At 44.1% G+C, this 26784-nt stretch overlaps 1 protein-coding gene across 2 annotated transcripts in view; it reads left to right on the top strand.

The window, feature by feature from the left end:
- The window catches only part of LOC124041896 (brefeldin A-inhibited guanine nucleotide-exchange protein 1-like), a 29597-nt gene extending 2819 nt beyond the window's left edge, over window positions 1-26778 (top strand). The window contains exons 2-38 of one of the 2 annotated variants that reach the window (XM_046360016.1): window positions 2672-2702; window positions 3788-3944; window positions 4153-4299; window positions 4875-5054; window positions 5988-6273; window positions 8899-9018; window positions 9950-10140; window positions 10411-10544; window positions 11040-11274; window positions 11411-11510; window positions 11801-11940; window positions 12030-12138; window positions 12706-12910; window positions 13121-13232; window positions 13414-13619; window positions 14283-14367; window positions 14489-14654; window positions 14849-15000; window positions 15438-15725; window positions 17380-17530; window positions 17829-17919; window positions 18401-18441; window positions 18683-18852; window positions 18987-19138; window positions 19422-19594; window positions 19778-19938; window positions 20251-20381; window positions 20783-20912; window positions 21086-21221; window positions 21758-21896; window positions 22011-22077; window positions 23224-23383; window positions 23624-23763; window positions 23961-24129; window positions 24741-24879; window positions 25208-25325; window positions 25589-26778. In XM_046360016.1, coding sequence (XP_046215972.1) covers window positions 2672-2702; window positions 3788-3944; window positions 4153-4299; window positions 4875-5054; window positions 5988-6273; window positions 8899-9018; window positions 9950-10140; window positions 10411-10544; window positions 11040-11274; window positions 11411-11510; window positions 11801-11940; window positions 12030-12138; window positions 12706-12910; window positions 13121-13232; window positions 13414-13619; window positions 14283-14367; window positions 14489-14654; window positions 14849-15000; window positions 15438-15725; window positions 17380-17530; window positions 17829-17919; window positions 18401-18441; window positions 18683-18852; window positions 18987-19138; window positions 19422-19594; window positions 19778-19938; window positions 20251-20381; window positions 20783-20912; window positions 21086-21221; window positions 21758-21896; window positions 22011-22077; window positions 23224-23383; window positions 23624-23763; window positions 23961-24129; window positions 24741-24879; window positions 25208-25325; window positions 25589-25762 — 5486 coding nt within the window. In that variant the 3' untranslated portion in view covers window positions 25763-26778. Of the gene's footprint in view, window positions 1-2671; window positions 2703-3787; window positions 3945-4152; window positions 4300-4874; window positions 5055-5987; window positions 6274-8898; window positions 9019-9949; window positions 10141-10410; window positions 10545-11039; window positions 11275-11410; window positions 11511-11800; window positions 11941-12029; window positions 12139-12705; window positions 12911-13120; window positions 13233-13413; window positions 13620-14282; window positions 14368-14488; window positions 14655-14848; window positions 15037-15437; window positions 15726-17379; window positions 17531-17828; window positions 17920-18400; window positions 18442-18682; window positions 18853-18986; window positions 19139-19421; window positions 19595-19777; window positions 19939-20250; window positions 20382-20782; window positions 20913-21085; window positions 21222-21757; window positions 21897-22010; window positions 22078-23223; window positions 23384-23623; window positions 23764-23960; window positions 24130-24740; window positions 24880-25207; window positions 25326-25588 lie in introns of both variants that reach the window. The other variant, XM_046360015.1, reaches the window with a different exon arrangement.
- Window positions 26779-26784: the final 6 nt, after the last annotated feature.

Below are 26784 nucleotides of genomic sequence, written 5' to 3'. Positions count from 1 at the left end.
CGGGCCACCGCCTTGATGTTAGTTGAGAACGACAGGGTGTTGTCCAGGATCACGCCAAGGTTCTTAGCGCTCTGGGAGGAGGACACAATGGAGTTGTCAACCGTGATGGCGAGATCATGGAACTGGCAGTCCTTCCCCGGGAGGAAGAGCAGCTCCGTCTTGCCGAAGTTCAGCTTGAGGTGGTGATCCGTCATCCACACTGATATGTCTGCCAGACATGCAGAGATGCGATTCGCCACCTGGTCATCAGAAGGGGGAAAGGAGAAGATTAATTGTGTGTCGTCTGCATAGCAATGATAGGAGAGACCATGTGAGGTTATGACAGAGCCAAGTGACTTGGTGTATAGCGAGAATAGGAGAGGGCCTAGAACAGAGCCCTGGGGGACACCAGTGGTGAGAGCGCGTGGTGAGGAGACAGATTCTCGCCACGCCACCTGGTAGGAGCGACCTGTCAGGTAGGACGCAATCCAAGCGTGGGCCGCGCCGGAGATGCCCAACTCGGAGAGGGTGGAGAGGAGGATCTGATGGTTCACAGTATCGAAGGCAGCCGATAGGTCTAGAAGGATGAGAGCAGAGGAGAGAGAGTTAGCTTTAGCGGTGCGGAGCGCCTCCGTGATACAGAGAAGAGCAGTCTCAGTTGAATGACTAGTCTTGAAACCTGACTGATTTGGATCAAGAAGGTCATTCTGAGAGAGATAGCGGGAGAGCTGGCCAAGGACGGCACGTTCAAGAGTTTTGGAGAGAAAAGAAAGAAGGGATACTGGTCTGTAGTTGTTGACATCGGAGGGATCGAGTGTAGGTTTTTTCAGAAGGGGTGCAACTCTCGCTCTCTTGAAGACGGAAGGGACGTAGCCAGCGGTCAGGGATAAGTTGATGAGCGAGGTGAGGTAAGGGAGAAGGTCTCCGGAAATGGTCTGGAGAAGAGAGGAGGGGATAGGGTCGTAAATTAAATTAATAAATGTAATTAATAAATAAATTACATTAAAATCTTGTCAAAGGAGAAATGCTCACTAACAGGGATGTAAACAAATTTGTGCACAACTTTTTAGAGAAGTAAGCTTTTTGTGCTTATATAAAATGTTGGGGATATTTTATTTCAGCTCATGAAATATGGGACCAACACTTTACATGTTGCTTTCATATTTATATTTTGTCTTAGAAACATAATTACTTGAGCGGCCGTATCTATTAAATTCAATGAGTCTGCAATGGGTGGGGCCGGTTCTAATAATTAAATGTCTATGGTTGCACCTGCTTCTAAGCATGGTAAACATCTGGAGCACACTTATACAACACTAGATGTACCTGATGGTTTCATGTGTTTTGTTTAAGGAAGAAATCTAAAGGGGAATCGAGAGAATGTGTAGGTTGTTTGTTAGACAGTATCTTACCAAATGAGTTAATCTTATAATATGGACTTCTATACATCTATATGAACTTCTATACATCTATACAGGGTAAACTTTCAGCTGTGCAATGAAAGTAATTCCAGAGCAGAAAAGCCAGTTTGTCAAAACCAAAGACTATTTGCTCACTAATGAATCAGTATGACAAGTACATAGACTTGCATATCTTATGCACACAACTTCACTGTCAGCTATGTAAGCAGCCAGCCTAACATGCGCCATTGCTTAGAAGTATACTGCCATCCAAGATGAAACCAGGTGGATGATGACCATGACCCCAACCTCTCCTTCACTGGCTCCACCGATACCCACATGTTTAATTAGCTGCATTAAACGTCTGGATGATCTGCTGCCTCTTAACTTGGAGTGAATGGTTTTTAGGGTCAAATGTGGTGTATATTTTGGTGAAAAAAAGATTGATTAAAAAAATACTTAAATTGTTTACTGAGTGCCTTTCGGGTTGACAAGTCATGGGGTGCATTTGTTTCTTCTGAATTCCACCAAACACTAGGTTTGTTATTTAGTTCATCTTCATTCTGTATTGATTGTGTCTGGTACACTGTTGAGTGGTCAGTGCATCCCGTTCCATTGCAGTCTAAATAATGATGATGATGATGGATGGAGGAGGTTATCTCTGTATCTGGTCCCACAGTGTTGCTCTTATTATTTATCTGGCCCAGAGTGATCTCCGTCCTACAGGTCTCGATAGTATCCGCTAGACACCAAACACAAGAAAACCATCCAGAACAGGGATGGACCTACCTGAATTTGTCCAACAAGATACTCTTGTTTTCTTTTTTAATTTTTGCAAAATGTTTCGCTACTGTGTGCACTAATGAATACAACCCTGGTTGGTAGAGGCCAGGGGTGATGATGTCACTGATAATGAGGCCATTGGTGATGATCTCATCATGACTCATGAAGTAATCATAAAATGGACAGTAGCTCCTATGAAGATAAATTATATTACGGTATTGGATGTTTTCTGTCCTGTTCACAGAGCACCTCAACTGTAATTGTATTGCCAGCGGACATCAATATCTGTATGGAGTATTCAATTTGGCAGGATCTTCTATGAAGGTCAAGGGCAGGAATGTATAGTCGTGGAGGACATCGGCTAATTTGACAAAGTGCCCATGCCTTCATGTAATGAAACCCTCTACTGCTGCCATATAACATTGGCTGTTGATGTACAGCATTATACAGGCCATGCAGGGCCAATATCAAAGGTATTTGGTTAATTGTTTCTCTCTTCCTGTTTTCAGAGGAAATTAAAGAAGAAACAGAGAAGCTGAGGTGGGTTTACTGTGTGTGTGTGTGTGTGTGTGTGTGTGTGTGTGTGTGTGTGTGTGTGTGTGTGTGTGTGTGTGTGTGTGTGTGTGTGTGTGTGTGTGTGTGTGTGTGTGTGTTTGAAATGTCTGTAGTAAATAATGGGTTGTTTTGATGTGTCTCCTTCTCTTGGCTCCTGAGAACAACAATCTTCCTTTCTGAATATGTTGTTGGTTGGTAAGCCAGACAGGCCCAAAGTTCAGTGCAGCTCAGTGACCCACACATCTCCTGTTGGCTTCTGTGTGGAGGTTTCATCCCTGACACACCTGAGCTCTCACATGTCCAAGTCACCACCCCCCAGGCCCCAGGCTGGAACACTGACCAGACACAATGTGATTCCCAAATGAAACTCTACCCCCTATATAGTACGCAACTTTTGACCAGGGCCCATAGGGAAAATGGTGCCATTTGGGACACTCCCACACACACTGTAGCACAGCAGTCTATAAAGCTTTCATCACTTCTCACTCAACGTTAAAAACAAGACACTTTTTTTACATTTATTGACAAAAACAAATATGCTTTGGGGAGATGAACGCCTCTCGAGTCTGCAATAATATGCAATTAATGTTTTGGCTGATCTTCTTCGTTGCCAGCCGAATTAATGTCTGAGGAAACGAGAGGAAGGGTGTATGGAGCTGAAACGAGAAGTGTGATACAAATATTGACTCTGTAGACTGGCTCCCCCAGCTACTGTAACTGACATTGGCTACATCCTGATTCTCTACCTTTCTCCCAAAATGTGTTCACTCGTACATCTCCCCTCATGCATTTAAAAGCATTGGATTGATGGAAGCATTGGCAGTAGGGAGTGTTCAAGTGCACACTTCTGGAGAAGGGTAAAGAATTGGAATCCAGCTATTGTGTTTGTGTCATTGTCCACCTAGCAGACACTGGTACCCCTCCCCTGTTTTCCTCCCTACCCCTGTAACCAGTTTGCCATTGCTCACTGAGGCACAAATGTCCAATGTTAGGTGGTTGAGTTCCTCAGACATGTTGTTTGGCCTAATGTTTTAACCATTTAGTTGCCACTGTGTGCCCCCCCCCCCCAGTCCCCCTCCTGGAGACAGCAATGCTGATTCCAGTACCCTACCACCGGTCAAGTCCAAGGATACCATCATTGAAGCAGACAAGTACTTCCTGCCATTTGAGTTAGCCTGCCAGTCCAAATGTCCTCGCATTGTCATCACATCTTTAGATTGTTTACAGGTCAGTGGTAGGTTACACTACACGCATGGACGTGCACACATGCATACCCACCCAAATACACAAATACACACCCAAACACAAACAGCTTCATTAGATGTATGTCTTATCTTGGCAAATGGCACTGATCAAAATATGTCTACAGAATGTGTCTGTATTTATTGTCCAATACATGCACCATTGAGGGTTAACCTGACCTTTCTTTCTCCAGAAACTCATTGCTTATGGCCACCTCACTGGAAACGCACCAGACAACACCACGCCTGGTAAGAGGTTGATCGATAGAATCATCGAGACGATATGTGGCTGCTTTCAAGGCCCTCAGACAGACCAAGGTGTTCAGCTACAAATTATAAAGGTATGAGCTCTTCTCTTCTTCTACTCCACACTGTGTGTGACAGACACACCAGCCCCAGCCTGCCTCTCCTCTACTCCCCTCAGCGTTAATCCTGTGTCAGGCCTGACTGGCCTGTGTCTGCCTGTCTTTCTGTCGTCTCGCCACTGAGCAGATAACACACATCAATGGTGTGTTCAGGCCCTTCTTCTCAAGGTTGTGCCAAACTGGTCAATCTAACATTTGGCAGATACATAGCGGACGTAATGCTCAGTTATTGGTTTTTACTGTTCAATATTACTGCCCACTAAGCAATAGCATCAATATCATGATTTTAGAGACAGGAGGTAACCATAATTGATTTGTTAATGATAGGAATGATTGAAAATGGACATTCTCATGTTGTTATGTTTTGTGTTTGGTCATAAAAAGCATATCTTGTTAACTGTGAGCGGTAGTGATTGTTAGTTCGGTGCCATAGAAGTAGAATGGGTATCCCCATTCAAGTCAATGATGCCGTAATGGGTATACTAGCAGTAATGTAGGGTGTACCCATAGGAGTAAAGCATTCTATTTCAATGGGTGCTGTCACTCTGCAGGCTCTGCTGACATCGGTGACCTCTCAACACATCGAAATCCACGAGGGCACAGTGCTGCAGGCTGTCAGGACTTGCTACAACATCTACCTGGCCAGCAAGAACCTCATCAACCAGACCACGGCCAAGGCCACCCTCACACAGATGCTCAATGTTATCTTTGCACGTATGGAGAACCAAGCAGTAAGCGCTCTCTCTCGCTCTGTCATAATTGGGCCATAGAAATAGAATGACTAGAACAGGTATCCCCATTCAAGTCAATGTGCCATGACGGGTGGACCAGTGGCCATATTGAGTGTACCCATAAGTGTCTGAGGGCCTTTTCCCATTCCAGTAATTATATTTCTATGATTCCAGCATCAATGGAAAAGAAGCTGGAACATAATTATATAATTTTTGAAGTTTATTTAAACTCTCCAATGATATCTAGCATTCAAATCACAGGATAAATTGTTCTAGGTCGTCCAGAAAGCAGGTGTGTCAGGTACAGCTTGCAGCAGGGAAGTGCGTTGCGTTCCGCTGCTTGGTGTTGAAGTGGCTGCTGATATATGAACTCTCTTCTGGGTGTGTGTGCATCTTGGCATGACTCGTCTCTCTGCTATCTTTGCCAAGTGGGATTTTCTTTCCAGTAGAGACGCGCAGGCCTGCCTATCAGCTGGCTGCTGACCCGACCAGGGAGCCAACCCTGACTAAGCCCCCTGCATTAAAGAGATATAGTATAGCATTCCCTAAAGTATGTTGCCTTGGTCAGTGTTTGCATTGTTGCACTGAATGCTTTGACCTTTTATGAGCTGTGACATCACTACTTGGCAGCCAGTTGAGTTCATTTAAACCTAATCTCACAATGCCAGTCAGAAATCAAGAATGTAACATTGTTTATCATTTACGACTTGAAGACACTGGATTCAGAAAACAATGTATGTGCTTAGTACCAACATTGTGATTGGTTTCCTTATATTGACCTGTATACCAGACACCATGAAAAAAAAATGATGTTTTAGTGCTTGGCTTGACAGTGTATGGTCTAAAAAAAATTGGCCTATGGTTATGTTTTGTGCCGTCTAAGGCTATGCATTAAGTGAAAACGTGTGTCTGTGTGTTCCCTTGTCTCACCAGCTCCAGGAGGCCAGACAGATGGAGAAGGAGCGTCTGAGACAGCAGCATCTGCAGCCGTCACCTGTCAGCCAACAGGGGCAGGAGCCTCCTGCCTCCCCTCATCTGGAGCCCCCTGCCTCCCCTAAACAGGAGCAGCACACCGCCTCACCCCCACCTCAGGAGGAGGCCACCCAGATGCCTGAGCAGAACACTTGTGGGGACCTGGAGTCTGGGAACGGTTCTGTGTTCTGCAGTGCTGAGAATGAGCAGACGGAGGCGGACCAAGCTACCACTGCTGCTGCACAGGGTAAGTCTCTCTCTCTCTATGGAAATCACTCTACTGTCTCTGGAAATCACTCTACTGTCTCTGGAAATCACTCTACTGTCTCTGGAAATCACTCTACTGTCTCTGGAAATCACTCTACTGTCTCTGGAAATCACTCTACTGTCTCTGGAAATCACTCTACTGTCTCTGGAAATCACTCTACTGTCTCTGGAAATCACTCTACTGTCTCTATGGAAATCACTCTACTGTCTCTATGGAAATCACTGTTCCATATTTCAGTGTGTGTCACCTTCATCACTGCATTCGATTAGGAGACGTAAAATCCATGCACGTGAATTAGTATTCCTATACATTCTGTGCTGAGAGAGAGGTTTGCCATGGTAGCCCCTTTACACAGTTTGAAAATGGCAGATTTTGTCACAGATAAGTGCCTAAGTTGGAACGCAGTGGCTGTACAATAACATAATATAAATGATGTCAGAGCTCAGGCTCTGCGCGTCACAGCTCTGAATGGGTTTTGAATGACCGACGTTCTGAACTTGAGCACCACACGTGACAAGAGGTTGCCCACATCCCTCCCAGCAATTGGGCAAAATGTTTTGTTGTCTGATAGAGAGTAATGCTGTAAATGAAGATGACTCTATGTATTTTGAAACATGAGACGTTGAGGATTCTAATGAATACCGCTTTGATGCCATACACCCATGTGCACATCACATGTCCCATATCATAAAACTCATATACAGTGTCAACGTTTTTGTTCACTGTTTGATGTACAGTTACAACATGACATGACATGTTCCAAAGCGAATGAGCCGATGTTTGTCTATTGGGAAGGAAATTCTCTGCAGAACACCATCCTGAACGCACCCCTTTCTATGCACACCAAAAGTATGATCTGTTTCTCTGAATTGCCTTGTGATTTGATGCTCACTTGACTCCGATTGTGATTTATAATGGGCTGTTTTTTGGATTGCGTAAACAACAACAGTAAAAGTGTGTTTTCTCCTCAATGGCACAGCTAGGAGAGCTACAGTAAAACATCTTATAGCTCAAGGCTCTTCTTTGATTCATAGGTGCATTGAAAGCACTTAGGAAGTGTACACACTTTGGAGAGGTGTGTGGCCACTTGGAGACACCAGTTATTTCTCTTATGTTGCACCTTGTCATTTTGTTGTATTATGTTGCACCCACCCTACATTTTCCAGGAATATTCTTATCATGTTACTGAATGTATCCAGAGTATTTTCAGATTTCGATATCAACAAATGTGGTGAAAAGCAGTGCCTGAAAAAGTACCCAATTATCATACTTGAGTAAAAGTAAAGATGCCTTTAATAGAAAATGACTCAAGTAAAAGTGAATGTCATCTAGTAAAATACTGCTTGAGTAAAAGTCAAAGTATTTGGTTTCAAATAATACTTAAGTATAAAAAGTATAAATAATTTCAAATTGCTTATATTAAGCAAACCAGACAGCACAATTTACTGACATACAGTAATTTACAAATGAAAGCATTTGTGTTTAGAGAGTCCACCAGATCAGTGGCCATGGGGATGTCCAGAGAGGTTCCCTTGATAAGTGCGTGAAATGCGCCATTTTCCTGTCCTGCTAAGCATTCACAATGTAATGAGTACTTTTGGGTGTCAGGGAAAATGTATGAAGTACATTATTATTTTCTTTAGGAATGTAGGGAAGTGAAAGTTGTCAAGAATATAAATGGTAAAGTACAGATACCCAAACAACTTCTTAAGTAATACTTTAAAGTATTTTTTACAACACTGGTGAAAAGTACAGTACATGAAATTAACAGTGTAATGTTTGAATTCAGCCTTGTCAGGTGAACTGTTGTGTTCTCAACTAATAATTTTCCCATAATCTCCAAACTCTACCATGCTTATGCATATTATTTTCATATTTCTTCTGTAAGGAACATTTAAATTTAGCCCTGTCTATACAGCCCAATTACCACGACGGTAAAGGGCTACAGAGCTCTTAGATGGCGGGAAGGAAGCTTCCATCAGAATTCAAGGGCTATGTTCTAAATAACACCCTATTCCCTTTATAGTGCACTACTTTTGAAGTGGTGCACTTAGAAGTAGTGCACTTAATAGAAAATAGGCAATGTTTAAATATCATGTACATTCTAGACTCCTTGAACTCTACAAGGTATTACAAGGCAGAGGTCCTTTATTGGGATTCATAATGAAATGTTCTTCAGAGACTTCTGCGGTTTAATATGTTTTGTACAGATGTAGCTGTGCCGTGGTAGCAGTAGTGGAGTGATGGTCAAATAACTCTCTCAAAGACTTATGTGCATCTTTTTGTTGTTGGTATAAATATTTTACTGTCACACACACCAGATATATTCAGTGAAATGTGTTGTTTTACAGGGTCAGCCATAGTAGCACGGCGTTCCTGGAGCAAATTACAGTTAAGTGCCTTGCTCAAGGCACCATCGACAGATTTTTCACCTTGTCGGCTAGGGTATTTGAACCAGCGACCTTTCGGTTACCGGCACACTGCTCTTACAACTAGGCCCTTAAATCCTACAGGATATTGTCCTCCACTGAAACTTGAAAGTAATTACATTGCAGCTCAATCTGATTTTAGTAAGTATGGTGAAGTGTGTTTACATCGCTCTAGGTTTTTCTCCGCAAGATGCTGAAGGGGTTGTTGAGCAAGAACCATTCAACTATGAGGAGGAGCAGGCTCAAGAGATGGTCCAGACCATGCTGCAGGAAGTTGTCAGTACAGTTGTTGGAGGTAACACGGCATTTTCTTAACTTTATAGTCTTATATAGTCTGTCTTGTCTGTAGAAAATTGGACTCACTTTAGTTCCTTGAGAAAGTTGTTGACCATGCACAAGGTGGATGGATTTTGAAATGGAAATGATCTTTCTTTAGGATACAATTTTAGCCCCACAGTTATGTTTTCTGAGATGATCCTAAGTTCTATTTTAGCTGCCAAGGCAGCAGCTACTCTTCCTGGTGTCCAGCAAAATTAAGGCAGATATACAATTTTAAAAACATTATAATACATTGACAACAGATTTCACAACACATTAAGCATGTACACTCAGGCCACTACTCTACTACCACATATCTACAACACATAATCCATGTGTACGTGTGTGTATAGTGCGTATGTTATCGTGTGTGTGTCTGCATGTGTCTGTGCCTTTGTTTGTGTTGCTTCATAGTCCCGCTATTCCAGAAGAGGTATTTGTATCTTTTTAAAATCTAATTCTACTACTTGCATCAGTTACTTGATGTGGAATAGAGTTCCATGTAGTAATGGCTCTATGTAGTACTGTGCGCCTCATACAGTAGTCTGTTCTGGACTTGGGGATTGTGAAGAGACAGGTGGCATGTCTTGTGGGGTATGCATGGGTGTCTGAGCTGTGTGCCAGTAGTTCAAACGGACAGCTCGGCGCATTCAACATGTCAATACCTCTCACAAATACAAGTAATGATGAAGTCAATCTCTCCTACACTTTGAGCCAGGAGAGGTTGACATGCATATGTCTGTTTGCCTACGTGCGTGTGTGTGTGTGTGTGTGTGTGTGTGTGTGTGTGTGTGTGTGTGTGTGTGTGTGTGTGTGTGTGTGTGTGTGTGTGTGTGTGTGTGTGTGTGTGTGTGTGTGTGTGTGTGTGTGTGTGTGTGTGTGTGTGCTGCGTGCGTGCGTATGTGTAGAATGCAGGGAGAGTGTGTGCAGCGCTACAGAGTGTGTAGACGATATGCCAGTCCCGGTGGAGGAGGAGGGCGGGCTGGGCAGCGACACAGAGAACGTCCATACCAACGGTATCCCTGGCACACCTATATCTGCCAGCTTCACCCCCTCACTGACAGATGACAGGATCTCTGTCTCCTCCAACGACACTCAGGTGCCCACCTACACAGCTCCCCAACATAGAATCGCGTTGTATGCATCTTAAATGGCACCCTATTCTCTTTATAGTGCACTACTTTAGACCACAGCCCTATGGGCCCTGGTCAGAATTAGTGCACTATATAGAGAATAGGGTGCCATTTGGGATTCATACATTGTCTATGGAGTTTTAACATCTGTTTAGTGCATTCATGTACATTTGTGCATATGAAAATGTATAATTTTTTCGTTAATCTCAGATGAATCTGTGCGTTTCGTTTTCTAGGAATCTGGAGCTACGAGTGGTTCGTCTCCTGTTGCTAAGTTCTCCCATATCCTCCAGAAGGATGCCTTTCTAGTTTTCCGCTCTCTCTGCAAACTCTCTATGAAGCCACTGTCTGATGGACCTCCTGATCCTAAGTTCGTTCTCCTTCATACCCTGTCACACCTACTGTATGAATAGACCCGTAGGATATGGCCACAGAAAATGACTGTATGATTAAACCTCTTGTTAAAACTTTACTTACAGCCTACAGGTATAATAACTTAGCTTTATAACTTGTTTTATAATGTCTTGTAATAAGGCTTATAGTATGTTACACCCCTCTAAGCCAGGGTTGTCCAATTCCGGTCCTGGATGGCTGAAACACTTTGTTTCTACCTGGTAGTTAATTGCACTCACCTGGTGTCCCAGGTCTGAATTGGTCTCTGATTAGAAGGAGAGGATGAAAACCATAAGTGTTTCAGCCCTCCAGGACTAGGATTGAACAGCCCTGCTCTATGCATGACCACTGTATATTAGTCTGCATCATTATGATATGATAGTATGACATTATCTACGTGCTCATGGCAAGTCTTAACATGTATTATATGTGGATGCTTAAAGTAAGCATTGTTTTCTGCTTGTCTCTGTAGATCTCACGAGCTGCGCTCCAAGGTGCTGTCCCTCCAGCTGCTGTTGTCCATCCTGCAGAACGCGGGGCCCGTCTTCAAGACCAACGAGATGTTCATCAACGCCATCAAGCAGTACCTGTGTGTGGCGCTGTCTAAGAACGGCGTCTCCTCCGTCCCCGAGGTCTTTGAGCTCTCGCTCTCCATCTTCCTCACCCTCCTCTCCCACTTCAAGACTCACCTCAAGATGCAAATCGAGGTACTGGAACTGTCTCGATTCATTATGGGTCTGTCCCAAATGGCACCCTATTCCCATTGAATCCTTACAACATGATTTAGACAGGGTTTTGTTAACCGATATGGTGGAGTTTCATCACTGAGTTTTTTTCCCTCAGGTGTTTTTCAAGGAGATCTTCCTCTACATCCTGGAGACGTCCACCAGCTCCTATGATCATAAATGGATGGTGATCCAGAGCCTCACCAGGATCTGTGCAGGTCGGTGTCTGGTTTGTCTACTATACTTCACATTACCAGAGCTTTGTCTATCTGTAAAACCTGATGAAGTGTTGAAACACGTTGGTTTTACCAATAAAGAAAAGCTGCTGGATTCCCTCTTCACTTCAGTTTGCTCCTCGGTTCATGTACCTTGAAGGGAGAGCGAGGTAGCAGCAGTACTCCTTTCTCTTTGGTTGTCTGTCTCCCCGGCCCTCAGGTATGATACAACTTCCCACTACTGAGGCTTTGACAGACAGACACTCATCTCTGTCTCTTGCCTCTCCTCACAGACGCCCAGAGTGTGGTGGATATCTATGTCAACTACGACTGTGACCTGAACGCTGCCAATATATTTGAGAGGCTGGTCAATTACCTATCGAAGATAGCACAGGGCAGAGTGGGGCATGAGCTTGGCACCACACCTGCTCAGGTAAGAGATGCTTCCAATGGACACTCACTATCCATAGATCTCCTTGCCTGTTGTGTGACCATTTTAATGTGTGTTTTTTGTTGTTGTAGGAACTGAGCTTGAGAAAAAAGGGTCTGGAGTGTCTGGTGTCCATTCTCAAGTGTATGGTGGAGTGGAGCAATGATCAGTATGTGAACCCTAACTCTCAGACCAGTCTAGGTAAGATACCACTTACTTACTACTGTTGAATAAGAGCTTCTGTGTTTCTCCTGAGACCAAACTGTCCTCATTCATAACCAGAGCTACTGCAATAGCCCCTTCCTACTGACACGCAAACCCGCTGAGGCTTTAACTACACATCTGAGATCTCTCTCCAGCTCACACTGAACTATGTTTTTGTCTATCGTTGTGTGTTCCATCACCGATCTGGATCTGTTTTGCTCTCTATCTTTGATCTTGTAAAGAAGAGCAGGTAAATCCTGAAATGTATTCATAGCCTTAGACACCCATTGTTCCAGTTAGAGCCTGAGGTTGATCTTGATACTCAGTTTTAGCAAAGATCCCCTCTGCCTTAGTGTTAGGTAGTAGCTACCTTTCAGTTTGTTGTGTGGCCTTGTGTTTGCTAACCCGCTGTGAACACAGGTGGTGTTCAGGCTTACAGCTGCAGACCTGGTACAGTAGTGAGCCCCTGCGATGATCCAGGTTGAGACCTCTAACAGTGTTTATAATGGAAAGGGTTATTCTTAATATTATGGGATGTCCCTACTTGCCGCCCCTCTTCTGTAGGTCAGGAGAAGCCCGTGGATCAGGAGCCCAGTGAGAGCACCAAGCCACCAGAGAGTATCAACCGCTACGGCAGCCTCAACTCCCTGGACTCCAGCGCCTCCTCAGGCATCGGCTCCTACAGCACCCTCATGTCAGGAACGGACAACGCAGAGCAGTTCGAGGTCCTCAAGCAGCAGAAAGAGATCATAGAGCAAGGCATCGACCTGTAAGTGTGTTGGAGACTGGAAGTGTAGCTGCTCTGACTATCAGTGGCCCAGAGAGCTCAGTGTGGCTGTGTTTGAGAGTCGGACTGGGCACACTAGCTAATCTACAAATCACCTTGCATCCTAAATAACTAATCATTATGATTTGTAGATCAGTCAATCTGCTCAGTCACTTATCACAGACTTATCTCCCTCTCTTTCTTCCTGTGCAGGTTCAACAAGAAGCCAAAGAGGGGCATCCAGTACCTGCAGGAGCAAGGGATGCTGGGTACCACACCAGAGGACCTAGCCCAGTTCCTGCATCAGGAGGAGAGGCTAGACTCTGTAAGCACCTGCTGAAATTACATGCAATGAATGAGACTAACTTCCTCTTAGCCTGTAAAACGAGATATCTAACTTGTGTTCTTCTTACTGATGTCCACAAACGTATTGGATATACACTGTATTTTTTTGTGTTTGTGTATATTGAAATGCCTCTGTATGGACTTCCTTCTTTGCTTATCAGACTCAGGTGGGTGAGTTCATCGGGGATAACGAGCGCGTTAATAAAGAGGTGATGTACGCCTATGTTGACCAGATGGATTTCCAAGGCAAGGACTTTGTCTCGGCTCTGCGTCTATTCCTGGAGGGCTTCCGTCTGCCCGGAGAGGCCCAGAAGATTGATCGTCTCATGGAAAAATTTGCGGCCAGATATTTAGAATGTAACCAAGGGTGAGTCTCTATCAGTAGACAGACTGCATGGCCTGCGTCCCAAGTGGCACCCTTTCCCCTTTATAGTGCACTACTTTTGACAATGGAATAGGGTGCCATTTGGGATGCAGTCCATGGTGTGGCTTTAATAGATGTAGGTTGTTCTAATGTTAGGTCGAGGCTGCGGATCCAAAGGTAACCGGCATGATCCGCCCCCCCTGGAAGCCTCTTTCCCCAGAGCTGAAGATCCGGATCACGTTCTGTTCATGTACCTCTACTTTCCTCACAAATATTTGTGGTCACCCTCCCTTCACATTTCTCACTGTTAATCGTGTATGATAATTCTTCAAGTTTTACCCACATGTCTGCATGCCAACCATTTGATCTCAATCAGCTTAATGAGAATGTGCCTTTAGATCTTGAGATGTACAGTGTTGTTACAAAGGTCCTGTAAGCCCAGTGGTGCATTCCGTTTCCTTTTGGCTGCACCTTTTCCATTCATCTCTGAAATTCACCAGAGTAGCCTGTTCCCTGGGCAGCCGAACGAGTAGAGCAGAGACTGTGTGTAAAGCTTCTGACTTTTAGGTGTCGGGAAGTGGGTTCCAGAGAATTCCTATCCGCAGCCACCCTGATAATATTACACAGTACATGTTATGACATTGGGGGTTTTCTCTGTTCCTTCAGGCAAACTGAGTTCGCTAGTGCAGATACAGCCTATGTCCTGGCTTATTCAATCATTATGCTGACAACAGACCTTCACAGTCCCCAAGTAAGTATGTCAAGCAAACGGTTTCTTGATTAAGAGAGGTCATTTTCTCATATGTTAAAACATGAGCTGTGACCAAACATTATTATTATTATTTATTTTTTTTTTAATTTTTTTAATGTAGGTGAAGAATAAAATGACAAAAGAGCAATACATCAAGATGAACCGAGGAATCAACGACAGCAAAGATTTACCTGAGGAGTACCTGTCAGCTATTTACGATGAAATCGCAGGGAAGAAAATAGCCATGAATGAAACCAAAAAATTAACCCTCAAATCCAGCAAACAAAGTAAGTTGCTGGATGACAAAATGACACGGGTCAAGAAGAAACAAGCACACTAAATGGATTCAAAGCTTCTCTGTCCTCAGAGGCACAGTGATTGCATCAACATAGGGTCTTGTGTGGCTAGTTGTTGACTGTGTGTGTACAGTAGGTGTGTTTTGTATGTGAGAGCATGCCCACCAAGTCTCTGTTTCCTCCAGGTGTAGCCAGTGAGAAGCAGAGGCGTCTGCTGTATAACGTAGAGATGGAGCAGATGGCTAAGACAGCCAAGGCCCTGATGGAGGCAGTCAGCCACGTCCAGGCTCCCTTCACCAGTGCCACCCACCTAGACCACGTCAGACCCATGTTCAAGGTAACCCACCTAGACCACGTCAGACCCATGTTCAAGGTAACCCACCTAGACCACGTCAGACCCATAGAATTGAAATAAATAAAAAAATTTTTTTTTAAGAATGAAAAATAGAAATACACTCGTTCTATTTCTATGGTTAGACCTATGTTCAAGGTAACTCACAGAGACCACGTCCGACCATTAGAATGAATTACAAGTAGGACAAACATTAGAATGAAACTCATTCTATTTATATATTCAGACCAATGTTCAAGGTACAACATCCCACTGCTGCTACCATATGTCACCATTACTCACAGTACTAATGCATTCCTTTCCGTATAAAATGGGAATGTAGCTGATGCTGTAACCGAATGCAGAATACCATTTTAAGATCATATTACAACCCTCATGAAATCCTTCTTTGTGTATTGACATTGTGTGTTTTTTCCCCCCAGTTGGCATGGACCCCGTTCTTAGCCGCGTTCAGCGTGGGTCTTCAGGACTGTGATGACACTGAGGTAGCCTCTCTGTGTCTGGAGGGGATCCGCTGTGCCATCAGGATAGCCTGCATCTTCACCATCCAGCTAGAGCGTGATGCGTACGTCCAGGCCCTGGCGCGGTTCACCCTGCTCACAGCCAGCTCTGGTATCTCTGAGATGAAGCAGAAGAATATTGACACCATCAAGACTCTCATCACCGTCGCCCACACTGATGGCAACTACCTGGGCAACTCCTGGCACGAGGTTAGTCTCACTCTGTCTTCTATGCTGGTCCTGGGGTCCCAAAGGGGTGCACGTTTTGGTTTTTGCCATAGCAGTAAACCGCTGATTCAAATGATCAACTGATCATTCAGCTTTGATGATTTGAATCAGGTGTGTAGTGCTGGGGCAAAACATTCAATGTCCACCCCTTTCATTCCCCAGGACCAGGATTAAGAAACTCTGTTCTATAGTAAATTGTCACTGCATTTTTTAATATATATTTTTTTCTCCACCTTTATTTAACCAGGAAGGCCAGTTGAGAACACCTTTATTTAACCAGGGAGGCCAGTTGAGAACACCTTTATTTAACCAGGAAGGCCAGTTGAGAACACCTTTATTTAACCAGGAAGGCCAGTTGAGAACACCTTTATTTAACCAGGAAGGCCAGTTGAGAACAAGTTCTCATTTACAACTGCGACCTGGCCAAGATAAAGCATAGCAGTGCGACACAAACAACAACACAGAGTTACACATGAAATAAATAAGCGTACAGTCAATAACACAATAGAAAATCTATATACAGTGTGTGTAAAGGGCGTGAGGAGGTAGGGCAATAAATAGACCATAGTAGCAAAGTAATTACAATTCAGCGAATTAACACTGGAGTGATAGATGTGCAGATGATGATGTGCAAGTAGTGATACTAGTGTGGAAAAAAAGTAAATAAAAACAATATGGGGATGAGGTAGGTAGATTGGATGGGATATTTACAGATGGGCTGTGTACAGCTGCAGAGATCGGTAAGCTGCTCAGATAGCTGATGCTTAAAGTTAGTGAGGGAGATATAAGTCTCCAACTTCGGCGAGTTTTGCAATTTATTCCAGTCATTGGCAGCAGAGAACTGGAAGAGAACTGGAAGGAAAGGCGGACAAAAGAGGTGTTGGCTTTGGGGATGACCTGTGAGATATACCTGCTGGAGAGCATGCTAAGGGTGGGTGTTGTTAAGGTGACCAGTGAGCCGAAATAAGGCAGAGCTTTATCTAGTAAAGACTTGTCGATGAACTGGAGCCAGTGGGTCTGGCAATGTATATGTAGCGAGGGCCCACGACTGCATACAGGTCACGGTGGTGGGTGGTATATGGGGCTTTGGTGACAAAACGGATGCACTGTGATTGACTGCATCCAGTTTGCTGAGTAAAGTGTTGGAGTCTCGCTGAAGTCGAGGATCGGTAGGATCGTCAGTTTTACGAGGGTATGTTTGGCAGGATGAGTGAAGGAGGCTTTGTTGCGAAATATGAAGCCGATTCTATATTTAATTTTGGATTGGAGATGTTTAATACGAGTCTGGAAGGAGAGTTTACAGTCTAGCCAGACACCTAGTTATTTGTAGTTGTCCACATATTCTAAGTCAATGGTTCACCTCTTGATCAACCAGGATACGTTTTCAATGGCTTCTCTCTCCCAGTATATTGTCACTGTTTTTTAATTGTTGACTGACTTCGTCGATGTCAGAAAATTAATTTGTTCTCAATCACTTGCTAGGCTAAATAAAGGTATTAGAATATTAGTAACTCTCACTTCTCTCCTGCTAGTTATCACAAATGAGAATGTTTTTTTAAATGACTTACCAGGCTAAATAAAGGTTGAATAGTAACAGAAAATATTAACTCCAACTCTTCTGTCCTGTCTTTCACAGATCCTGAAGTGTATCAGTCAGTTGGAGCTGGCCCAGCTTATCGGGACAGGGGTGAAGGCTCGCTACATCTCAGGGACAGTCCCGGCCAAAGGGGGCCTCCTGGCCAGCCTGAGAGAGCAGGCCTCAGACAGCTCAGAGTACCTGGGACTGGGTCAGTCCTCTTGCCTTTCCATGACAGAGGCTCCATCCCAAATGGCATCCTATTCCCTTTTCCACCCTAACCCCATAGGGCTCTGCTAAAAGTAGTATGCTATATGGGATATACTAAGGTGCCATGTGGAATGCACAAGGCTTTTAGATGAGTCTCTGGGCTATTGTCACAATGCCTGGTTTGGTTTTTATATTCTATTCATAATGTGTAATAAACTTATGTATCATTGTCTGACTATTGGTGTTTTCTTAAAACATGTACCGTAGCTATTTCTCATTACACAATGTTTGTCTTGCAGTTGGAGGTAATGTGGACCGTAAACAAATAGCCAGTATTCAGGAGTCCATTGGAGAGACGAGCTCCCAGAGTGTCGTCGTTGCTGTTGACAGGTAGGCTGATAGAATGGGCCCTATGATGGAGTCGTTGCTGTTGACAGGTAGGCTGATAGAATGGGCCCTATGATGGAGTCGTTGCTGTTGACAGGTAGGCTGATAGAATGGGCCCTATGATGGAGTCGTTGCTGTTGTCAGGTAGGCTGATAGAATGGGCCCTATGATGGAGTCGTTGCTGTTGACAGGTAGGCTGATAGAATGGGCCCTATGATGGAGTCGTTGCTGTTGACAGGTAGGCTGATAGAATGGGCCCTATGATGGAGTCGTTGCTGTTGACAGGTAGGCTGATAGAATGGGCCCTATGATGGAGTTGTTGCTGTTGACAGGTAGGCTGATAGAATGGGCCCTATGATGGAGTCGTTGCTGTTGACAGGTAGGCTGATAGAATGGGGGCCCTATGATGGAATTTATTTGCTGTTTTATTACTCAATAAACCTCTAAAAGAAAAATTAATCTTATGTTGTTTGTTTTTTCTCAGGATATTTACTGGTTCTACTAGACTCGATGGCAATGCAATAGGTTGGTATTGATTGATATTTCTCTACAAAAAAAATGCTGTGTAGATTTAACCTCATTTGTGTTGAAGGTAATAATGGTTGAACAAAAATAATGGTTGAAACAAACCAAATAAATCAGTTTGAATCGAGGTAGGTAGTTTGTACTCTGAAGTTATACAGGGTAAATGTATGATACATTTGATCATTATTGTTTGAGTACATGAATATTAACAGCTTGATATGCATTTGTTGTCATTTTGCAGTTGATTTTGTCCGGTGGTTGTGTGCTGTATCCATGGACGAGCTTGCCTCACCGACACATCCGCGTATGTTCAGCCTTCAGAAGATTGTGGAGATTTCCTACTACAACATGGGCCGCATCAGGCTTCAATGGTCTAGAATTTGGGAAGTCATCGGGGACCATTTTAACAAGGTTTTTGTGTATTTTTAACTAGGTAGCAATTTCTGTTGAAAAAATGCATTATCTGCATGTATTTATATGGAGCTGTTCTCTTGCTGGTTTTCGGGGGAGACAACAGTGGTTCAGATGCATTTGTATCTGTACAGGTTGGATGTAACTCCAATGAGGATGTGGCTATATTTGCTGTTGACTCCCTGAGGCAGCTGTCTATGAAATTCTTAGAAAAAGGAGAGCTCGCCAACTTCCGTTTCCAGAAGGATTTCTTGAGGCCTTTCGAACATATCATGAAGAAGAACAGGTCTGCTTTGTTTTATTTTGTAACCTGCACTAATTAGTGCATGGAATGAAATTCCAATGCTTTGTCAAAATTGCTGCAATTGTACCCTTTGTGGCCTTCGAAAACAAATAAATGATTCAAACCTTGAAAACTATTCAAACCTTGAAACAATTCACTTATTAAAATCTTGAAATGATTCAACGATTTAAACCTTGAAATTATTCAACAATTCAAACCTGGAAAATTATGAAAACCTTGAATTCAAGCAATGATTCCATAATGATTCAATCTGTAACGCCAACAGGTCTCCCACCATTCGAGACATGGTGGTGAGGTGTATAGCTCAGATGGTGAACTCCCAGGCTGGGAACATCCGGTCAGGCTGGAAGAACATCTTCTCAGTGTTCCACCTGGCTGCCTCGGACCAGGACGGGAGCATCGTAGAGCTGGCCTTCCAGACCACCGGCTACATCGTCAGTAAGTGTGGGGTTCTCTGAGTCTGACCAACACTAGCTACTCCTTGGGCAATGACATGACTTACCGATGTCAACATGAAGAATAGTAGAGGATGGTAGTGCAAAGAGAAACTCAAAGAGAAACCTGTCTATTACCCGTTCCTGTATCTAGTCATTTCTCTGTTTTTTCTGTTTTTGTTCTCAGCGAATGTATTTGAGAAGCACTTCCCGGCCACCATTGACTCTTTCCAGGATGCTGTAAAGTGTCTGTCTGAGTTTGCCTGCAACGCCTCCTTCCCTGACACCAGCATGGAGGCCATCCGCCTCATACGCCACTGTGCCAAATATGTGTCTGAGAGGCCACAGGTGAGCAGTGAGCACTATATTGAGAAGGACTTGAAATACTCCAATAATTAACAGTTTGAGGGTGTATATCAGAGATAAAACTAAGATGTTTAGTAGTTGGGCAGAAGTTATAAAGTATGAAATAGTCAAACAAACCAAAAACTATTGTAACTATTATATAAGTAATGGATAATCCATATAATGGAGATCACCTAGACGAAAAGGGAATGTATGGATTCAGGTATAATTTATTCAGGACAATCCAACTCTCTGAATGGCCATGAGATTCCTCTCTTACCCATGGATGTAAACCTCTCCTCCCTCTCTTGCCAGGCCTTCAAAGACTACACCAGCGATGACATGAATGTAGCCCCGGAGGACCGGGTGTGGGTGCGAGGATGGTTCCCCATCCTCTTTGAGCTCTCCTGCATCATCAACCGGTGTAAACTGGACGTCAGGACCAGGTAAGGCCCTTCTCATCCTACCTGGAACAAACATCTAGGAAGTTTTCCCAGGCCACTGTGCTTCTGCATTGCTTGCTCTTTGGGGTTTAGGCCAGGTACATGTAAAACACTTTGACAACTGCTGATGTAAAAATACCTTTATACAATTATTTGATTGAATACCTGTGTCCCTAGTCCTCGTCTCATCTCCTGACTGGAGGATAATGAGTCAAATCAATGTATGCACAATGAACTACCAGCAGTAGTCTTTATTTTGTCAACCTGGCATGAATGAATGAGTTTCACAAGTGATATGATCATCCCTGCTTTTGTTGCCTTAATGAGTAAAATAGCAGAATAAACTTTTCTGAGTGTGGACCCTCTACTAATAAATAATCCCTGTTTCCTTGCCATTGCTCTAGGGGCTTGACTGTGATGTTTGAGGTGATGAAGACCTATGGTCACACCTACAAGAAACACTGGTGGCAGGATCTGTTCAGGATCATCTTTAGGATATTTGACAACATGAAACTTCCAGAGCAGCAGACTGAGGTTAGACTAAGCTAACCTCATTTTCCAGAACTTTGTGTCACTGCCATAAAATACATAGTGTGTGTCCCAAATGGTTTGGCACTATGAGTACTGGTCAAAAGTGGTGCACTACATAGGGAATAAGGTGCCAGCTGCTGCATTTGTATGAACTTCGTTTTCCTCTTCAAACCCAGAAAGCTGAATGGATGACCACCACCTGTAACCATGCACTTTACGCCATCTGTGATGTCTTCACTCAGTACTTTGAGCCTCTCAGTGATATTCTCCTGGATGATATCCTGTCCCAACTGTACTGGTGTGTACAACAAGGTGAGAGGACAGGGCTGGTTGGTTCCTTGTCTCATCTAAAACACCTCAGAGTTTAGGACCCTCTCTATATTTGATCTGCTCTCTCGCTCTCTCCCCTCTCGCTCTCGCCCCTCTCTCTCTCCTTCTCGCTCTCGCCCCTCTCTCTCTCCTTCTTGCTCTCGCCCCTCTCTCTCTCCTTCTCGCTCTCGCCCCTCTCTCTCCTTCTCGCTCTCGCCCCTCTCTCTCTCCTTCTCGCTCTCGCCCCTCTCTTTCTCCTTCTCGCTCTCGCCCCTCTCTTTCTCCTTCTCGCTCTCGCCCCTCTCTCTCTCCTTCTCGCCCCTCTCTCTCTCTCTCCTTCTCGCCCTTCTCTCTCTCTCTCCTTGTCGCCCCTCTCTCTTTCTCCTTCTCGCTCTCGCCCCTCTCCCCTCTCTTTCTCTCTCCTTCCCTCCTCTCTCTCTCCTTCCCTCCTCTCTCTCATTGCCTCCCCTCTCTCTCTCCCTCCCTCTCTTCCTTTGACCTTCTGTCTCTCCCTCCCTCCGACCTCTGTCTTTCCTCAGACAACGAGCAGCTGGCGCGCTCAGGGACCAACTGTCTGGAAAATGTAGTCATTCTGAACGGGGAGAAGTTCAGCCCAGAGATATGGGACAAAACCTGTAACTGTATGCTGGACATCTTCAAAACAACCATCCCTCATGCGTAAGACCCTTTCTAATTACAGGAAGTTATTACTGCAGTTGAACCACTGTAAGTGTGCAGAATTCAAAGCAAGAGTAAATTGACTCTGTTCTGTGTTGGGTCTGCTGTCCTTAGGTTACTGACGTGGAGACCAGCTGGAGGAGAGGGGGAGCTGATGCCACAGTACGACCTCTCAAACCTGGTAGGTTTACTGCTCGTGTGTTTACCATTCCACTTTGACCATTTATTTGGGTTATGTTTGAGACTTCACACTGATTTCCCAATACAGTACTTCTTAACGCTCAAATGAATCGAAACAGGAAGCTGAGTTGTGATGGATGTTCCCTCTGATATTTTTCGGCACTGAGCAAATTTCAGGCCAGCTGAGCGCAAACTTGAACGTTGTGTTTACTGTGAACACTGAGGCTGTACCCGCGTTAATTTACTGTTTTAACGCCACTGACTGATCATAATGACCTAACTGATCATAATGTAGGCCTACCAGAGGGGCCTAGCATAAAAAGCAATGGAGAAAATGCATCACATAACATTTTAACATGGAAATAGCGGTTCTATCATTCAGCATACACTATCAACCAATGTGTGTAGTTCAATGTAGGCCTACATGCAGGGCTTGACACTAACCTATTTATCCACTTGTCCTTCGGACGAGGAGGTGACTGACATTTTGTTGTTTGATGCAAAAAAAACACTTTACAAAATCAAATGGATTATTATTCCCATTATTACAGAGAATAAGACAAATGATCCTACTCTCTGCCTATTGTCTCGACACTGCCCCTTTAAGACAGAAAAAAAGCTCTTTACCTGACTCGCATTTCAAAGATGGCTAGAAGTGTACATGTTTTGTGCTCTTGTAGGAAGCAATCACTCCCTCCATTGTTGACTAGAAATGATCTATAACTGGACTAATAACTCACTAACTAGTAAATAATATGAACAAATGTGCACAAGTGGCGACATGTAGCTCTCACTTATCTTAAAACAAGCCCATAATAATCGTGACCGCTCATGCTGTAAAACCTTCCAGTTCAAAGTGAATGACACATCCATATATAGCAATGATTTATTTGCATATAGGCCTACGACAGCTCTGATTGGTTATGGCGCACCGGTCTGTGTTGAGTAAGGGCCAGATTTGTGCGTGACAATGTAAAAGAATCCTACAATTAAATCTCTTGCATAGTTAGTTTTGCCGACTAAGTCTTGCATAGTTTTTGTTTCGGTATGTTGCATTGAAAGTGGCTAATAGGAATCATTGGTTGTGATTATGTATGATGTGTTTCAAATCTGGGCTACATTACCGGTCCCTCTCTTGTGTTCTCAGGACTCCATATCCCAGAAGTCAGTGGACATTCAGACTCATACGGAGGACCAGCAGTCAGTGTGCAGTGTGGACAGGATCTCCCTGGAGAACCAGAGGCAGAGGACATACAGCGGCTCCTCAGGCACACATGAGGACGGCCCCAGGGCTAGGAACCCAGCCAGTGAGTTTGTGTGGAGGTGTATGGGCAAGTCCTAGGCAGCCCTCCCCTTGTTGTCTCTCCCTTGCCAATGACCCGTGACTCTCCCTTTCTCTCCCCCTGTCCATGTCTCTCACCCCCCCCCCCCCTGTCACCATCCCTACCCCTCCAAATATCTCCCTGTGGCCATGTTTCTCTCCCGCCTCCTATTCCTCTCTTCCTGCCCCTCAAACTGGCTGTGCTGTGTCTGTCAATGTGTTGCAGAGATGCAGGAGCAGAGGTTATTCTCAGCGCTGCTCATTAAGTGTGTTGTACAGCTGGAGCTAATCCAGACCATAGACAACCTGGTCTTCTTTCCCGCCAGCAGCAGGAAGGAGGATGCAGAGAACCTGGCTGCTGCACAGGTAACCAAAGAGTTAGTGTTGAAGTCGCTCTGTTTCAATAACTGAAGCAAAGCCATTAAGGGCAATATTTATTTTATGGCAAATAATATTTTGAGGGGTTGTCAATGTTATTACAACTAACAACTAAAAAAAGTTTGAATCAGAAAGGCTTAATAACATTTGGTTATAACTGAGCATTGTGTTGTCAACCTCTCCAGAGAGACACAGTTGATGCAGATGTCCAGTTGGAGGCCCAGGACCAGGGAATGTACCACTATCTGACCTCGGATCAGCTCTTCAAACTGCTGGACTGTCTGCTGGAGTCCCACCGCTTCGCCAAGGCCTTTAACTCCAACAACGAGCAGAGGACTGTCCTGTGGAAGGCTGGTATGTGACTCAGGACCCTCGATACCAGGGGTGTCAAGCGGCCCAAATCCTGCACGTGGGGGGGTCCAATCCGGCCCGAGGGTGGTTTGAGTAAAACATTTAAATAAGGAAACATAAAAAAATAAAAAATGAATTTAAAATACTTTAAAATGACTATATGGGCTTTTAAAATGACTATATGTGCCTATATTCATACAGTTTCTTGATTGTCCAGCTTGCTAATAATCACTGTGCACAGTCTGGGATCATCGAAAATGTAAAAAACTACAGATAGAGGAATTTTTTGATGCCAAGGAAATCAAACTCATTTTCAGTGTGGCCTTCCAGACCTCGTTGAACCCCGGGGGTTCGCCGATGTGTTCGACACCCCTGCTCAATACCTTCACACTGTCACAGCAAACTCTAATCTGGAGGTGTATGTGTCAGGCGTCTCAGAGTAGGAAAGCTGAGGTTTGGATCATTTTTGCCTTTTAGATCACAATGAATATAATGACATGGACGGGGGGGATCTTATCCCAGATCAGCACTCCTAGTCTGAGACACTTGATACATCCGGCCACAGACTAACATACAGTAGCAGTTTTGTCTCACAACATGTTGGTGTTTCTAAGGTTTCAAGGGGAAGTCCAAACCCAACCTGTTGAAGCAGGAGACCAACAGTCTGGCCTGTGGCCTCCGCATCCTGTTCCGCATGTACACAGATGACAGCCGCAAGGCAGCCTGGGAGGAGGTGCAGAGACGACTGCTCAAGTAAGAACATAAAGATGTTTTTTTTCTGTTCTTTAACAAGAACTTCGCTAGAGGAAATGGTGCTATTGACTTGTGTTAAGAGTTTGTCTGTTCAGCACCTTTTAGTCCCTCATTGTGGACAAGAGTGAATAGCACAGACTTTGAGACAGGAACCTATATTTTGCTAGTCTGGTCAGTCAGACTGACTGCTGCGCTCACATTTTGTTTAAAGTGAAACAGAATGTGAGTTATCCCAAGATCAGGCTGGGTTCCACCAGGCTAATATTCTGCTGCTCGGATCTGGAAATACGTTCCACTCACTTCCGTAACGACTCTCTGTCTATTGCAGTGTGTGTGGGGAGGCCCTGGCCTACTTCCTCACTCTGACGTCAGAGAGCCACCGGGAAGCCTGGACCAATCTCCTCCTCCTCTTCCTCACCAAGGTTGTGAAGATCAGCGATGACCGGGTGAGTCAATCAGAAAGTAGAGCCACATACACCTCTGACTTGAAGTTTCCCCTAGGTACAGATCTAGCATCAGTTTCCCCTCCCCCAGGCTTTAACCATAGTAGGGGAAATGTAAGACTCACCCAAGATCAGCGTCTAGGGGCAATTTCACCCTAAACCCATATACAACACTGTACCAAAAAATAAGTTGTAATTTTTCCTTGCCATGTCTTTGATGGAGAATGAGCTAATTGTGTCCCTTCCTGTATCCCTGTACTATCCAGTTCAAGGCCCATGCATCCAGGTACTTCCCGCTTCTCTGTGAGATCATGCAGTTTGACCTGATTCCAGAACTCCGGGCCGTGCTGCGTAAGTTCTTTCTCCGCATCGGCAACGCCTTCGACATCTCACTGCTGCCTATTCACCGAGAGGAGCTAGGTCCTGCTGGGAGCCAGTGACATCATCACTAGTGGACCAGGAACAGCACAGTACACAGGCTGCTCATAGTCTCTCTCTGAGGTGGGAGAGGGGAAGGGTGCATCCCAAATGGCACTACATTATGGTACTGGAAGCTCCTCCATGCTGCACAGTGATGTTAACTATTGACGGTAGTGTGGTGAGTGGGGCCCAGAAAAGCACTGAATGAATGGCTGCAGTATGGCTTCCTTGTACAGCATAGAAATACCCTACAATATCATACAGATGATGGTTATAACAGTGCAATTATTCTGGTCATTTCTCCCCCTCTGACCAGAGGACTAACTAACATTGTGGAGGCTGTGATGTGTGCTTTTTGGTATCTCTTGGCATTATTTTATGGAACTGAGGAGGTATGAAATTGTTAGTGAAAAGGATGAGTAATGTTAGCAGTGATTTTTCTTTTGCACAGCCACTAGATACCAAACAGCAGCCCTCCAATACAACTAGACAATTCAAAAGTAGCTTTGTAATATACTAAGGCCATGTTTACAGACTAGACAGACCAGTTCTGATCTTTTTTTAAATTCCACTAATTACATCAGATCTGATTTGTGAAAAAAAGATCAGAATCGGGCTGCCGGTGTAAACGCAACTTAAAACCTGTCATGCGTTTTTCTTTTGAAATCTAACAGCACTTGTCATTTCAACTTAACCTTACCATGACACTATTGTATGAAGATGAGTAAATGTTATTCCATTCTATGTATATACTGTAGTACTTTGTTTAAATTTAAACACATTTGAATTTGCTAAATCTTGTCAGCAGTCACCACATGTTTGATGTATTGTCATTTAAAAAAGAAAACAATACTACATTAAATAGATGTCTGCTGAGTTGTGAAAATCAAGACACACATGGTGTTTGAAGCTGTACTGTGAGGATAGTGTTTCTTGGCGAGTCAGTTATATTGGGAAACAAGAGGTGTACATGACACACTGTTAATTACCACCAGGAACATTCTCATTAGTCAATAAAGGTTTGTCTTTGCATTGATATGTA

This window comes from Oncorhynchus gorbuscha, linkage group LG08, assembly GCF_021184085.1.
Source record: "Oncorhynchus gorbuscha isolate QuinsamMale2020 ecotype Even-year linkage group LG08, OgorEven_v1.0, whole genome shotgun sequence".
Lineage (NCBI taxonomy): Eukaryota > Metazoa > Chordata > Actinopteri > Salmoniformes > Salmonidae > Oncorhynchus > Oncorhynchus gorbuscha.
The sequence above is the reverse complement of the archived record's forward strand: the minus strand, read 5'-3'. Positions and strand labels throughout refer to the sequence as shown.